Source organism: Sciurus vulgaris (assembly GCF_902686455.1).
Source record: "Sciurus vulgaris genome assembly, chromosome: 2".
In the NCBI taxonomy this organism is placed as follows: Eukaryota; Metazoa; Chordata; class Mammalia; order Rodentia; family Sciuridae; genus Sciurus; species Sciurus vulgaris.
Window position 1 is genome coordinate 133,859,519 of NC_136462.1, and position 17,270 is coordinate 133,876,788.

At 38.7% G+C, this 17,270-nt stretch overlaps 1 protein-coding gene across 10 annotated transcripts in view; it reads right to left on the reverse strand.

The window, feature by feature from the left end:
• The window catches only part of TJP1 (tight junction protein 1), a 221,586-nt gene extending 205,025 nt beyond the window's left edge, over positions 1-16,561 (reverse strand). For all 10 annotated transcript variants that reach the window (XM_079121784.1, XM_079121783.1, XM_079121792.1 and 7 more), the window contains exons 1-2: positions 16,374-16,561; positions 5,068-5,200 (exon numbers count right to left, since the gene is read on the reverse strand). In XM_079121784.1, the coding sequence (XP_078977910.1) occupies positions 5,068-5,200; positions 16,374-16,546 (306 nt within the window). In that variant the 5' untranslated portion in view covers positions 16,547-16,561. The remainder of the gene's footprint in view (positions 1-5,067; positions 5,201-16,373) is intronic.
• Between the last annotated feature and the right edge of the window lie 709 nt (positions 16,562-17,270).

Consider the following 17,270-nt stretch of genomic DNA (forward strand, 5'->3'; position numbering starts at 1 on the left):
CAGTGGGGGGATCTGCTGGTGGCCTTGGGGCAACACCTACCCTGACACGGGATGTAAAAGTGAGTGGAAAGTTGCCCAGGTCACTGGAGCTCAGGATGTGAGGAGCAGCTGTATGCCTGGAGCAGAAGGGGCCCGCAGTGCTCATGCTGTTCTTCCTGGCTCTCCTACTGGTGAGGTGAGGGCTGGTGACTTAAGTGAGAGTGAGACAGAAGAGGCCAGCCCCTCCCACAGAACAAGGAGCCTGGACAGGATGGCCTCCAGCATCCCTTCACAGGCTTTCCTGTGTCACTTTCTTGCTTTTAGTGCCCACCTCCTTATTCACCAACCAAGAACCCAAGTCAGGTCAAAAAGTATGTGTTGAAGTGAAAAGGCAACTGAGTTTCAAAAAGCCCTGTAGGAGTCTGACAGATCTTACCGTAGGAGGCCTTGAAGGTAGAGGGAGATGGAGAGATTTTTCATCATTGATATCTTCATCGAGTTACATATATTTTCTATTAGCCTTCATGGAGATTCCTCTTTGTCAACAGAAAGAAGTATCTTTCAAACGTGAAAATTCACAGATCACCAAAAAACCAGAGAGCAGAAAACTATGACTTATTAGGCCAAAAAGTATATTCAAAAAGCACTCCAAGTAACCTCTTATCATCCACCCCTCTCACGGCAAAAAGTGCTCTAAGGTTCTGAAGTATGTGCCCTTTTTGTCAAAAAAGGTTCTTAATCATGATTGAATCCTTCTTTCATCTGAGCTTAAGGAACATTACCATAAATTGTTATTGGATCATCATTTCTACTTATTGTGCACGAAACTTTATGTAGTATCTGTCTGCAAAGACAAGCAGCAATCAAGGTTTACACACATAAAGAAATAAATTGCTTAAGTTTACAATCTAGAGTACAAATAGAAGCAACTTAACTCAGCTGACTTCATTTCCCTATTTTAAGGAGGAAATTTGATCAGGAGAAGCTGTAAAATTTTTAAGTTATCCCTTAAAATTCTTTATCTACATACTCAGAATCCAAGAGAGGGAGGAACAGATTGAAAATGCAATCTGATTACTCTACCAACAGGCAATGACACCAGAGTCAGAGGAAGTAGCTAAAAATGGAAACATCACTGACTAAATCTAAAGACAAAAGATCCCTTTTCTTCTTCATAACGATTGTCAATCTAGTCACCCCCAGCATCCAATGATTTTTGATTCTAGGACTCAATGGACACCAATATCTGTGATGCTCACATCCCTTATATAAAATGGCACACTATTTGCCTATAATGTATGTATATCCTCCGACATCCTCCTGGATACTTTAAATCATCTCTAGAAGCCTTATAATACCGAATACCACATAAATGACATGTAAAAATGATTGTTATACTGCATTGTTTAGGGACTAATAACAAGGAAACAAGAAAAAAATCATATGCAAGTTCAGGGCAGACACTTTTTTTCCCCCCCAGAATTTGTCAATCCCTGATTGGCTCAACTGGAGGATGCCAAACTCACAGATAGGGACTTACATATCACTTTTCCACATCAGAGAAAAAAGAACCTATCACCTGACTTCTATAGCATTTTACCCACTAAAAAGAAAGGCTCAGGTCTTTTACGCAAAACACCTCTACAAAAACAAATTGGTCCAGTTCAGAACTCGCCTAAGATTTTGCCAAGTATCTCTGGACACTGTCTCAAGGAATCAGGGAGACTGGATAGATTCCAGTCTCCCTCAGTGAACTAGGATACCAATCAATTATGCGGTAGGGTTTACAAAATGAACTAGAATGCCCATCCCACTTAATCTCCACAGAGAAAGCTGAAACAATTGCTTCTCCCCAGGAGTGAAATGGCATCAATCTGATGCCCGGGACCAAAGCCAACAGTCTCAGCAGGAACCTGAGGCTTCTCTGCCAGAAACTGGGACCTTGAAACTATAGCAAGTGGATCTCTTGCTCCCATTTGCTATGCCTTTCCAAAAGCAATAAAAGTTGTATTTTATCTTGGAAAATTTAGAAAAGTTAAAAGTCAAATTCAAAAACAAAAATGTGTTATCCTGCTGGTGACACAGATTTGATATGTACTGTGGGAAGAGATTATAACTGTCTATCCATTTTAAGGATCTATTTACTTCAACAGTCACAGGAAGGCGTGCATTAAATATTTCTTTGATTATAAGAATATTGTGTAAAATGACAAAATTTTCAGTCTTTTTTCAATGAGATGAACATTTACAAAGAGATCTATGGTGCCTAAGCTATTTCCTGAAGGGAATAAAAATTATTCCTATATAATTGAAAGTCATTTCAGATCTTTACCAAGTATCTTCTCTTTAAACTGTGGTGTCTTAGGTTTTAAAACTTCATTTTTCATAATTATAATACAAAGTAAATTACATTAAAAAACCAAATCTTTTTATTTATATATTTATTTTATGGCACTGGATAGAAACTAAGGGCCTAGTGCCTGTAACACTCTTATCACTGAGCTCTATCCCTAAAAATGTTTCACCTCCCATAAAACCCTTTTGTAATCCATGTTTCTCTTCAAAAGTATAGTACTACCTTCTTTTGAAAAAGAAGACAGAATTTTTAAAATACAGGGAAAAATTAACTTTTGGTCCCACATCAAAGATGCTATATTTCCCCCTAAGTATCTTGGATGTTATAGTGTTAATTGTCATATGCTTTGGTAGAAAGTGGGAGTAGTCAAGCTGTTAAGCTCGTCTCATTAATTTTTTTTATTATTTGGAAAATAATTGCATAGCTTTTCAAAAAAATGGAATATGTTTATTGTAAAAATGTCAGTCTACAAGTGTTCAAAGGGTAAAATAATTTGCTGCCCCACCATTACTGTGAAAACCTGAGAAAGAAAATTAATTCAAATAGTAAAAAACTTGAGTTTTGCAGATTTCATTAGTACATTCCCCTTAAAGAGAGATGGAATACCATATGCCAAAGTCCACAGCCTTGTGTTCCACCCTGCAGAAGTAGAAAACCAAAATAAAAAGCAACAACAGTCCCTGAAAACACATACACCCACCACCACACCAGAACCACAGATTGTCCCTGCAATCCACCTTGTGTGAACCCCAACTTTTCCTCTCTTTTAACTTTGATGTCAAAAAGCCTTTCTTTCATGCTAAGACTTTACTTTTGAGATAAGGGCAAATATTCTTTTCTTTCTTTTTGATATTCTTTTGGTAGATGGTAAATCCACTTGGATAGTGCTTTTTTTTTTTCCTTGCTTGGACTTCAGCCAGATAAAGTCTGTTATGGAGCAAGGTAAAGAATAAACTATCAATCACTTTTAAACCTATTGATGATAATAAAAAGATAACTTTCTAAAAGTTTAAGTATGCATTTCTATTTGTGGAAAACTGAAGGCGACCTTACACAAAGTATAGCTGGATATCCCTAATCTGAAAAATCCAAAACTTTTGAGCACCAACATGCTGCTACAAGTGGAAAATTCCACACTTGACCTCACATAACAGGTTGCAGTCAAAACACAGGTACACTGAAAATATTGTACACATTTACCTTCAAGCTATACATATAAAGTGCAAACGAAATACGAATGACTTCTGTGTTTAGACTTGGGTCCCACCCCCAAGATACCTCATTATGGAGATATAAAAATGCCAAAATCCAAAATCCAAAACACGCCTGGTCGCAGACATTTCAACATGTAAAGTTTTCTTCCTCATGTTCTAGAGAAATTTTCACTTCTTCCCCAACCAGAATGATTCTGGTTAAGCAAGTAAATGTATTTTACAACATACCATATTTATTAGTTACCTGATTATGCATTAGTAATGATAATATCGAACATCATAGAAAAGAAACTGATAAATTTTCAATTTCCATTTTTATATTCTAACAAGTAATTCAAATTTGTTTCTCAATGAATTCATTGCTTCACGTTTGAGAAGCAATTCACTTCATCGTAAAGTGCATTTATGTTTTCTAACAGTCACTTTCGCGCTTAGGTTGACTTAGCAAGAACTGTCTTTTTACTCCTTTTCTCAGTTGTTGGTTAAGTGTTTTCCTATAGGTCACATTTCACCTTTTTAATGTCTTGTACCATAAAAGCGTTCAAAAACACTTTTTAAAGTAAAAAAAAAATTGAATAAAATTATTTTAGTAAAAATAATTGCTACAAGAATAAATCCTAAGTTAAAAACGAGCATTCACATTTACTGAGATTTTGTTTACATCAATTATAGGTAAGGGATGCAAATGTCATATCCTCAAAAGCAGATGGGATTTAGTTTCATATACTAAAGATAGCAATTTGATATCATTTTTTGGAAACAACAATCATCAGTGGTACTTTTATAATTCAGAATTTTTCAGAACTCAAAAGAGTGTAGATTATTGTCTTAGAGATGACAGAAATGCACACAGTCTACTAAACATCCTGAACATTCATTAATCTGCCAATGAACTCTATGACACATAAATCTGGATAAAACTTTTTCAAAGCAAAGAACATTCTAGTATGTATTTTATGGCATTACAGAATCTCTTAGTAGTGAGGAGCCTGAAAGTGTTAGTGTTTTTCCAAAAACATGAACTTATTTACCATATACCCATATGAAAACATATCACATGGCCTGGAACAAAAAACATGACTATTAGTGTTAATCACTTAGAGAAAGTATGATCATTAACTGAATTGGGATTCATCCTAACAATACTGGTATAACTACTTTCAGGTACTACCAGGAAGCTGAGTGTTTGGAGTTAATCAGACACTTAAGTCCCTGCTCATATTAATGTGAATTTGTGATATTCAAAGAAATTTACATGAATACTGCACTTAATTCAATTTTTCTCATAGAGTTCAGGAAGGATATCTTCATCTTCCCAACAGAATCTTTATAATGAACCATTTATTATAAACATACCCTATGCATAACAGTTAAGAAAGCATTCTGGTTGTTAAACCATTTTTTTAGTTCACAAAAAAATGCTGACCACCAAATAAGCCTATTATATTTTTATGAAAACAAAAACAAAAGTTTTGTATTCCTTAAAAAAATGAAAAAAGCACTGACCAGTCCACTTACAGTGAGTTCACAGAAATCGAAGCTATCAAGACTTTTGCTTCTGTGTAGTCTCCCTTTAATTCGTCTTAAAGAAGGTTTTCCTTGGCTGACACTAGAAGTAGCACCATTGGGATTTTCAGAGGATGGAGTAACCCTGGAAGAAGGGGGAAAATTGCTTAAAAAGGCAGATTTACAGGTGAACATATTTCTCAATTTAGTGGTAAGCATTTACTTGAGGGTAGCTTTGGAAATGTCACACATACCTTTTTTTCAACCAAAAAAAAACAAGAGCCACACAATATTCTATCAGATACTCTTTCTAAATATTTCTTAGCAGTTGGCTAGTGTAGGAATCTTCCTGAAAGAGTTCAAATATTCCAACATTAAAATTCACTAAAAGTCAAATCTGCAACCATCAAAGAAGCAATTACAACTAGACTGAGGTTTCCTAGGTAACTCACAGGCATTGACTTCCCTGGGGCAGTGGTCTAATTCAGCCTGGTTCACTAGTACAAATCAGTTGTCACTGGCCAGATCCACAGATACTGTTCAGCATGCTTTTGTTAAGCATGAAAATAACTCTTCCAAATTTAAACAAGACAGTCAATAATCTAGCATGATTTGGGAATCAAGAAAACATAAACAAGAAGAAATAGCAAGTAATCTAAGCCATCTATGGCATGTATATTGTTCATACATAAACACATACACACACTGAATTGGCACATGCTCTCTCATTTCTGTGTCACTACTGGGTGGCAGCCTTAGAACAAACTAGCCAGAGAGAAGATGCCTGCAAGGAAACTGTTTTATAGATTGCTATCTTAGAGATGACTAAATGTATAAAGTAAGGGGAATGATTTCTAAATGTGGTATATGAAAGCCAATTTCTTCATATCATGATAGTATTTGCTATTCGTAATGCAATCCATGTTCATATAATTATCAACCCTTGTTACCTACTTAATTTTTTAACTAAAAATGTTGTCCAGAAGGATAACATAAGACATAAGCCTGTAAGTTTCTAATTGCTTATTTGTTGTTGTTTTTTTTGGTACCAAGGATTGAACTCAGGGGTGCTTAACTACTGAGCATCATCCTCATTCCTTTTTATTTATTTGTTTATTTATTTTAAAATTTTAAAACAGGATCTAAGTTGCTAGGCGGGCTTTGAACTTGCTATCCTCCTGGTTCAGCCTCCCCGCCGGGCTCTAATTGCTTTTAAAAAGATGCACAGGATGGACTACTAGCAAAATAAACTTGATTCATGTTAATAAGAGTAAATATTTTCCAGGCATGGTGGTGTGCACCTGTAATCACAGTAGTTCAGAGGTTGAGGCAGGAAGATGGAAAGTTCAAGGTCAGTCTCAGTAACTTAACGAGGCTTTAAGCAACTTTGTGAAACCCTGTATCAAAATAAAAAATAAAAATGGCTAAGAATGTGGCTCAGTGGTTAAGAACTCCTGGGTTCAATTCCCAGCATACACACACACACACAAAGTGACTATTATGAAATAGAATAGTTTAGGTATGCCTGCAATTTTTTGGGGGGGGAAGGTGGTTACGGGGGATTGAACTCAGGGGCACTCGACCACCGAGCCACATCCCTAGCACTATTCTGTATTTTATTTAGAGACAGGGTCTCACTTAGCACCTCGCTTTTGCTGAGGCTGGCTTTGAACTTGAAATCCTCCTGCCTCAGCCTCCCAAGTCGCTGGGATTACAGGTGTGCTCCACTGTGCCCAGTATGTCTGCAATTTAGAATGAAAATAGAATATCTATATATTGGCATACTGAAGATTATAGAAAGATATAAAAATGAAAAGTAAAATAGGCCTCCTTCCCCCTCATCCTAAACCTCAGTCCATTTTCCAAAGACAACTACTGTTACCAGTTCTTTTTACAATCTTCCAAATACTCAGGCTTATTTATGTATGTGCTTATTTCCTTTTGAACTTTTTTTTAGTAAGGTAACCAAATTGTTCATATTTTCCTGTACCATATTTTTTCACTTAATATGTCTTTCAGTTCTTATCATAATAACCCACGTGGAACAATTTCTTCTTAATGACTAAACAGTATTCTATAATACAGATGTAACAACATTTATTCAACCACTCCCCTGCTGAGGAGCATTTAGTTTGCTTTCAAATGTTTGCTCTTAAATCTTAAAGCAACGAATATCCTTGACCATATCTGCAGACAAATGCAATATTTATTTAAGCAACGAATATCCTTGACCATATTTGCAGACAAATGCAATATTTATTTAGGAAAGAGTCCCAAGTGGAAATGAAGAAGCAGGGATAGAAGTTTTCAAAACGTTAACAGGCACTGACTTCCAAAATTTGCCAATTTACACTTTCACCGACACTGTATGAGTGTAAGCACACTGGGTGAATCATTAAATACTAGGGTAACTATATCATTTAATTATTTTAGAACTTAACTTCTCTGTGTCCTTCATTATACTTTTGTCCTGCTGAACTAATGTTTTTTTATAAAAAGGACTATCGAAAATCGTAGAGTTTCCCATGACAAATAGGGATTTGTCAAATGATCTTTGTAAATCTGTGTTTTGCTTTTTACATTTCAAATCTTATTAGATGACTTAATGTTTATTATTAAAATCTTCTTAGGGATTTAATCTTTTATTATATAGAAAGTCTTTGTGCCAATGATCAATTTTACCTTAAATGGTATTTTATCTGAGAATTTCCACCATCTACATTTTTGTTTTTGTATCAGGGATTGAACCCAGGGGTGCATCCCCACTGATCCACATCCTCAGCCCTTTTTATGTTTTATTTTGAGACAGGATTTTGCTAAGTTGCTCAGGGTCTTGTTAAGTTGCTGAGGCTGGTTTTGAATTCATGATCTTCCTGCCTCAGCCTCCCAAATTGCTGGCGCCCACACAGGGGAATACTTAAGGAGGTGAGAAAGCAGCCCACTATGCTCTACCTGGCACAAACCAGTGAGGATGGGGCTGAATCAACTTAGCCTACCATGTGTGATTCATTTCCCAAGTGTCTGCTATCCCTCAATGCTTCTTTAAGCTATCTGTCCCCACCATTTTTTAAAAAATTTTTTAGTTGTAGATGGGCAAAATACCTTTATTTTATTTACTTATTTATATGCAGTGCTGAGGATTGAATCCATTGCCTCACACATGCTAGGCAAATGCTCTACCACTGAGCCACAACCCCAGCCCTCCATTCCCACCTTTGCAATGGTCTCCTGCACATGCTCTGGACAGTGATTTTGCAAGGTTTTCTCAGTCCACCTACTTCTATCTACTAGCTTAATTTAGAATTCTCAAAAATGCAGGTCCACAGATAGCATTTTTTACCTTCACTTAGATCGTCATTAATTTTACTGTAGCTTTTCAATTAAATTTTTTATTTAATTGAATTTCCTCACTTTGATACAGTTCCCAAAGTATGAATTTAATGCTACCTCTTTCATGATTCTTGATATAAAAAGAAGCATACTTTACAACTCTGTTTTCTTTTCTGCAGAGTTAAAAGCTTCCACAAAAACAATAAAGAACGTTATTCAAAGGAAAACACTTCAGGACACTGGAATGGACAAGGAGTTTTTGGACAAGACTCCAAAAGTACAGGAAACAAAATTTAAAAATAAACAAATGGGACACATCAAACTAAAAAGTTTCTGTACAGGAAAAGAAACAATCAACAAATGAAGAGACTACCTACAGATGGGAGAAAATATCTGTACACCATACATCTGACAAGGAATTAATTAATATCTAAGTACAGAGAACTCCCAAAACTCAATAGCAAAAAATAAACAAATAGCCAATTAAAAAATGGGTGTGGTGTCACACACCTGTAATGCCAGCTATTGGGGAGGCTGAGGCAGGATTGCTCGAGCCCATAAGTTCAAGATCAACTTGGGCAACTTGACCCCTCCTCAAAACATAGGAACAAAATAAAATGGACAACAGATCTGAATAGAAAATTTTCAGAAAAAAATACTAAATGGCCAAACGATACATGAAAAAAGTGCTCAACACTGCTAATTGCCAGAGAAATGCAAATCATGACCTCATCCCAGTAAGAAAGGCTGTTATCAAAATGACTGAAGATAACAAGCACTGACAAGTAAGTGAAGAAAAGGGAACCTCTGCATGCTGTTGGTGGGAATGTAAATTAATACTGCCATTATGGAAAACAGTATGGAGGTTCTACAAAAAATTTAAAATAGAACTACAATATGTTCCAGCAATCCCACTGCTGGGTATATGTCCAAAGGAAATGAAATCAGTATGTTGAAGAGACATCTGCACTCCATGTTCACTGCAGCACTATCCAAGGAAAGGAAACCACCAAAGTGTCCACCAACCCAGGGACAAAGGAAATGTGTAATATACACAATGGGATACCATTCATCCACAAAAAAAAAAAAAGAACGAAAGTTTGTCCTTTGCAACAGCACAGATGGGACTATAGATCATTAAGGGAAATAAGCCAGGCACAGAAAGACAAGCCCCACATGATCTCACTCACATGTGCAATATAAAACGTTGATCTCATAGAAATCGAGAACAGAATGGTCGTTACCAGAGGCTGAGGATGGCAGGTGCAAGGAGCAATGGGGAAAGGTTGATCAACAGGCACTAAGGTACAGACGTTCTGATGTGCACAGTAGGGTGACTACAGGTAACAACCATGTACTACATATTTAAGAAACAGTAAGGATTTTGAATGTTTTCACCATAAAGAAATGATAAATGTTTGAGGAGATCAACATGTTTGATTTGACATTATACAATGTATACATGTATCAAAACATGATACCCCATACCCATAAATATGTACAATTTTAAGTTTTTATAGATCAATTAAAATAAACTTTAAAATGAACTTTATTCAAAGGACGACATATGGATTAGAATTATAAAACAATATACATGTCAATTTTTCTCTTTATTTCTTTTCTCTCTATTTTGATGGTACTGGTTGTGTCATGTGGTTATTTTAGGAAGTAAGTGCAAAATGTCAACTTTTTTGATGAAGAAATTTGCCTAATATTTTTCATAAGGTTCCCTCTCATCTGACTTAAAAAGGCATCACTATTTTCCCTTTTCTTCAAACCTATAAGCTTAAAACCTAGAGCTAGCAATAAGAATTTATAGCCACCAAATTTTACAAATGGCAGGCAGCCAAGACATTTATCAGAATTAACTGAATGTAATAATACATCCAATGGCATGGTTAAAAAATCATACATATAACTAGAAGAATGGACCCAACCCCTTCCCACCAGGATTATAATAAAAATATCTAGTAGCCAGATGAGCAGAATGGGTATGTACCAGGTGTAAATCACTCTGGACCCTCCTGCCCACATCTCCAAAGAAGATGGACTTGGTTAAGGTTCCTACACAGTATCATTCACTTATAAGCTTTGACCAGGTCAATTCGAAGGTTAGAGGTCAATTGTTAAAAGGCATATGACTCAGTAATGATCAGCTCCCTTTCCTTGGTGGGGAATAAAGAAAATAATAAACACCAATCCAGACAACTCTGGGAAATGTTAACTACAGTTTAAGTAGAAGTGGTCTTGTAGGTATAGCAGAATTTAAGGTTTTTGCTTCTCCTTTGTTGATTACTGTCTTTGAGAATAGGGGTCCTGGGGAGTGGTATTCAGTTTTCTGCTGGACACTCATGGAATATAGGGGCATATCTACAACTCAGATCTACAGAAGGCCACCAAGGACAGTTCCACCTGATGCAGAGTTGGAGTTTTTGTAATCCCAATTCTTGATGGTATGAATCTGAGCTGAACAACAGTCTTTGGGGATAGTTCCCCAAATATTTCAGGGAATGACCCTTGATGACAGGGAAACAAGGTTAGGAACTAAGGTGTAAGCACCTTGTATTTTCCCTTGAATTAAGGGAAAATCAATATTTAGCTTACAGTGAAGTTTTTCTTTTCTAAATTCTTAATTTCATTTTGCCACCCATAAAGGGAGGTTGGGGAAAAAACGCCTGACTCTCTCCATCCTCTACCTTTCTCATGAGACCATGTTTTACTGGAGGGCCTGGCCAATGTGCTCAAAAAGCAGAAATTAAGGGTCCACCCTCTCATCCCGCTTCCTGCTTCCACAGAATAAACATGTCCTGACAGGGCTCACCCCAGGAGTCAGGTCCCTTTTTGCTCATTTCCCTTCCCTTCACTTGACATTGTTAGGCCAGGTTTCATGTTCTTAGCCTCTGAGAGGAGGGAGAACCATCCCCTCTTGGGCTTGAAGGCCAATGTGGCCTGCTTCAGCACTGCTTCCTGGAGAGGCCCTCATTTGGGTGATAGCTGGTACCTTCCCAGATATAAACAACCCAGTAAATTGTTTGCCACTTAGTTCTTGTTCTTTGTGTGTATATTTCCCATTTGAGGACACTAGGAGAAAGGCAAACACCGATCCAACCCTATCAATCATGTCACACCTACACTTGCAAATGCTTCACTCACGGCTGCTGCCGTCCAAACACCGACTGCTAACCCTTTGACATAGCATTGCAAAGTCCTTTAAATCCAACAGAAATCTAAAAATTTCACTCATCCAGAGTACACCAGCAACACAACTCCTTAACATTCTGCATCTATCCCTCCCAGACTCTCCCTCTGTTGGAATGCCTTCCTGCTCCCCATCCTTGCAAAGCCAATGCCCAAAGGAGTATTAGGCATTCCTTCTATTTGTGTATTCCTTCTATTCCATTTCAAATTTCTAGTGGAAAAGAATTCAATAACAACAAAGAAAGGGGCAAAAATAAGCAAATGGTAAAAATGAAACAGCTATGCAAGAACCAAACTATTCATAAAGTGACACCTAGTAATGCTTCTGTAGGATATGAAGTTGAAGTTATCAGCATTCGCAGTCACCATCCACTCAATACAATGCTAATGAGTGAGAGCAAAGCATCCTTCCCCAAAGAGAGGAATTCCAAACAACAGCGTGAGAACAAAAGCACTGGCATACTGCTGAGAAGAGAAGTGCCTGCTGATTTTAAAAGGACACTGCCTCCTTCTAAGGACACTTTTATAAAAGGTAGTAAAATGCTAATTTTTGTTTTTAAGTATCAGACTTTAGAAGCCTTAATGATTCACTTATTAGATTAATAATAAATGGTCCTTAAATTTACTTGTAAATAATAATGTGTGTAATCATCTATAATTTGCTTATTATGAAACTACAAGAGGGCATCCAAGCAGGCAGACCTGTGTGACACCTGACTGATCCATGGACCACCCTTGGAGAAACTACTACTACAGCGTACTTCAGGGTCCTTATACCTATTTTCGGCTATTCTCTCTTCCTACACTATCATCTTCCTTCACTATTGTCTTTTAACCCCAATAACCAGCATAAACCCTCCTGACTCTGAGCAAGTCAACAATAAACTTATTTGTAGACTCAGAAAATACAGCACCTACCTCACAGGGGTGATAAAAGTTAAATAACAGGATGCTTGGAAAGCATTTCAATAGGGTTGCCAAAAATAGCTTAAAGTACAGCTTTGGTAATTTTTAATATCTGATTACTGGATGGCTATTTGAATGGACACGTTGACACTACATGGCTTTTAGTAATCACTGACTCAACCACAAAAATATTCTTATAAGTATGAAGAAAAATGAAATGACGACCCCCTACTCCTCTACCCCAGGTTAGTGTAAAGACTCCTAAAAGCATTCAGTACAAAAATTAAAAGACTATTGACAACAATACAATTATTATTAAATTATTTTTTTCATGTCTCAGAATAGAAAGAGGATTATTATATGTCTCTTACCAAACCTGCTGAAGAGCAGGGTGAATGTCACCTTATTTAGAATGTCACCTTATTTAGAAAAAGAGACTTTGCAGATGTAATTAAGTTAAAGATCTTGAGATGAGATCATCCTGGATTATCCAGGTGGTCCCTAAATCCAATGACAAGTGCCCTTATATGAGACAGAAGAAAAGAAAGACACAGAAGAAAAGGACATGTAAAGATGGAGGCAGAGATTGGAGGGATGCGGTCACAAAGAGCTACCAGAAGCAGGAAGAGGCAAGGAAGGATCTCCCCTAGAGTCTTCAAAGGAGTATGGCCCTATTGACACCTTGACTTTGGACCTCTGGCCTGCAGAATTGTGAAATGATAAATTTCTGTTGTTTAAGGCCACCAAATTTGTGGTCTTCTGTTCTGGAAGCCCTAGGAAATATAGTACCCTACTGCTTCTTTTCACCACTGGCAATTATAGGAAGCCCCCAAAGGAAGGCTGCAGCAACTTACACCTATGTGGGGTAGAGGTAGCAGGCCTTCATCTGAGTTTCCTAAAGAGTGATGATTCAGAACCAAACACTGCACACACTCCTATTTCTGTTTCTAGAAGACAAGAAGGAGAAGAGAAGACAAGCAGAAGAGGGTTCCTATGGGCTCTACCAAAGCGGGTCTGTTTCAGTTTCCACATAATTTGTTCTGTAAAATATAATACTCCTTAAGGGATTTCAGGAGTCAAGCAGAAAAACAGGGAACACTGCACAAAAGAAAGATGATGGTCACAAATGCCCAAACGAGATGAAGTGCGAAAACAAAGCACTAGACCAATCCACCCTTCCTTTTATACTGGCATAAGCTTTGGGAGCCCATGTCTTTTTGTGCAGACTGCAATAATTTAAAGAGAGAAATACAGACAAAAGATACACATTTTCAAAATCATATTCGTACAAATTTTCATATGTATCACAATTTTCATAATATGACCTCATATTTTATAAATGGGCAGATGCTGGTGCAATCCAAGGCCTGACACATGTTGCTGATGTCTGCTATGGGTCCCCACCACTCTGGAGTTGGAACCTACACCTTCCTATCTTCTCATCATGTAACAATGCCTTATATCTCAAATTCTTCATGTGCAATTATGATGACATTGACAAAATGAGAATACTATCTAGAAAAAAAAAAATCCAGAGGAAATAAGAGATTAATGGACCAGGCAGCACAATATTCTCCAATTAAAAAAAAAAAAGAATCATCCACTTGTGTTGAAAAGTACTACCCATAACAGAGTTTTTATAGAGTATACTCTTCACTTTACCACTGCAAAAACTAGATAAACTTTGCAAATTAGCATTCATTGAAAACTCCAAAACACTCATCTAAGATTATAAAAGAGGTTACACAAAATCCACAAATTTTTACAAACTATCTCTTAACAAGATTTTTTTTCCTGGCCCAAATTTACTGTATGCTTCCACATGAATCACTAGAGTACAAATATTACCTGGATTTTATTTCCTTAGATCCTCTCTTCACAAATTCTGTGTTTGGGGAATGTATTTTCAGAAACAGTGCTCCAAATGGTGAAAAAGAGTAAATTTAGTTTCCCAACTTTGTGATCTAATGCTTAAGAGTTACTCATGCTTAAGAGTTCCTCAAATATTATCCTTACATCTTTATAAAGCAAGCATCAAGAAAACAGATTTCATTAGTGCTCATTCCCAGCTACATATTACTAAGAATTCATTTTTTAAAAAGAATTCACTTCTCTATTCACTCAACAAATATTTATTGAAAAGCTATTTTGTGCCAAATACCAATTGTAGGGGATTTAGTGATGGACCAAATAGACAAAAGTTCTCCCTCATGCAACTTATATCCTGGTGGAGAGAGAGGCAACATACATGAAAAATAAGTAAAAATCATAGTGTGTTAGGTATTGATAATTGCATAAGAGAAATGCAGGTGCAGGTAAGACTACTGGTGTTGACATTTTTCTCCCTATTCACCATCAATCTGAGAAGTCATCTTCAAATATTACTTTGTTTTCCTGTTTTCCTTCACAGTAGTGACATATGCTTTTTGTGGTGCTGTGATTAAACCCAGGGCCTTGTACAATTTAGGTGAGCTCTCTACCACTGAGCTATATACCCAAACCCCACAGAATTCTTCAAATTTTACTACTCTAGTCTTCTATGTGTTGTCCCTTGCTGTTCATCAAATTCGAGTATTTTTGCAGAGTTTTTTTTTTTAAAAATAGGGGTAGGGCAGGGAGGAAGACACTAATGTCTACTAAGCATCTATTATTCAGTCAGGCACAGCAGCAGGCATGTTATATTCATTATCAGAATTGATCTGTGTATTACCCCTGAAATAGATAACAAGATTCTCATTTTACAGGGGAAGAAACAGATACTTGCTTAGGGTCACACAGCAAGTGACAAAGATGAAATTTGAACTTTGGTGCCTACATTTGTTGTCTTCCCTCCAAAAGTGACTTTAATGGGCAGCGGCGGCTGCTGCTTCTTCTTCTTCTTCTTCTTTTTAACCTCTTTCTCACCAATCAATCTTTAAAGACCTTGGGTCATTTTTGTTGTCTGACACAGCAGAAATTTTCCCAAATACCTAAAAGCAGCCTCCCTTCCCTTCTAGACAACCTTAGGATTAAATTAACTGTATTCAATGGAATTAAATAAAACCTTTATGAATGGCACTGACCAGTAGTCTTAAAATTAAAATTAGTGAGCAACTATCAATGACCATCAAAATTACTGGCCTCTTTTTTCCTTTACTTATTTCTTCTGTGATAAACCGATAAGTCTACATCTCAAGCCACTGGAATACTTAGGTGGCCACTGGGGTTGCAATATGGGCAATTCAGAAACTAATAAAATGCAATATACAATCAGAGATAATCAAATATGTAAACCAGGCCTGGATAACTTCCAGATATTTTTGTTAAGGACGTTCTTTTCCCAGTTACCTCAATAACAGTTTCCAGGTCTGAAGAACCGGAAAGCATGTAAATAAAATAATATTCTCTGACAATGCAATTCTAATCTCATAATTCATTTCCCCTACCGTGGGAGCAGCTCATTTTTACTATGTACTCAAGAGCAGATGGATTTTGGGGGGAGAAAAAGAGAATGTACACACAATGATAATAAATTGGTCTCTTGCCTGCCAAAAAAACACCTGGCTTGAAATTTGGAGTCACAACTCGCCGGTAAGAAGCTCAAAGGACAGACAGGGCGGGAGGCCCGGTCCAGGTGCTGGAACCGGCGGGTCCCTGCAGCTACCTCGCTGCAGCGCGCAGCTCTACGTGTCGCTGGGCACCGCGAGGGTCGTGGCGGCGCTCAGCCCTGGGGATCAGAACTGCTGATGCGCCCCGCGCTCTCCGCGCGCCGTCGGGCCGGGTCACCGCGGCCTGGCCACGGGCCCGCCCCGGCCCCAGCCCGGCCCCTGGTCCGGCCCCCGCCCCGCGCCCCGCGCCCGGTCCTGCTGGGGCCCCGCGCCCGCGCGCGCCGCGCCCTCCCTCACCACAGCTTCCTCTTGAGCGGCAGGAGGCTGCCACGGTTGGAGGGGGTGACACCGATAGCCATCTGCAGCACCGTCAGGTATTTCTGGTACTTCATCTTGTCCCCGCTCCGCTCGCGGGCAGGGCCCCGCCGCCGCCGCCGCCGCCGCAGACACAGCCCCTCCAAGCGCCGCATAGATCAGCTCTGGGCCATCCGCCGCCGCCACAGCTCCAGCCGCTCCTGCAGCCGCCACCGCCGCCGCCGCCGCCGCCGCCGCAGTGCGCGCCCGGCTCCGGCTCCCGCCGCCGCCGCCGCGCGTGGCCGGGATCCAGATTCCACCGCCGTGCGTGGCCAGGGCTCCCGCCGCCGCCGTCGCCGTGCGTGCCTGGCCGCTCCCGCCGCCGCCGTGCGTGGCCCGCCGCTCCCGCCGCCGCCTGCACCGCCTCCTCCACCCGGGAAACCCGGGCTCCGGTGCGCACCCTGTGGGCTTCGCAGACAGCGGGGCTTGCATTTTGCACGCTCCCGGAGCTGCGGGCGAGGCCTGCGCCCCGCATGCCTCAGTTTCTTCAGCGGCTCACAGGAGCTCATTTTCAGTCGTTTATACCCAAAAAGAATCGCAGAGTGAAAAAAAATTTAATTTATAATTACTACTTCTGGTTTGTGGTCATCATTTATGTTGTCTAAAGTGTTCGACGATTTTGCATTTACATATAATATATATTACATGCATGTTACTTATATATTATACAAAGGGATGCAGTCTTCATTTGCGTGGTAGTTGTGGATAGTGGAAATACCGAACCATGCCACTTCCTCACAATTGAAGGAAAAAAGTTGAGATTGTTCCATGACCTTTAACATTTTGTTAATACATTTTAAAAAAAAACCTTGAATCTTTGTAACTGGAGGTTACAAATGT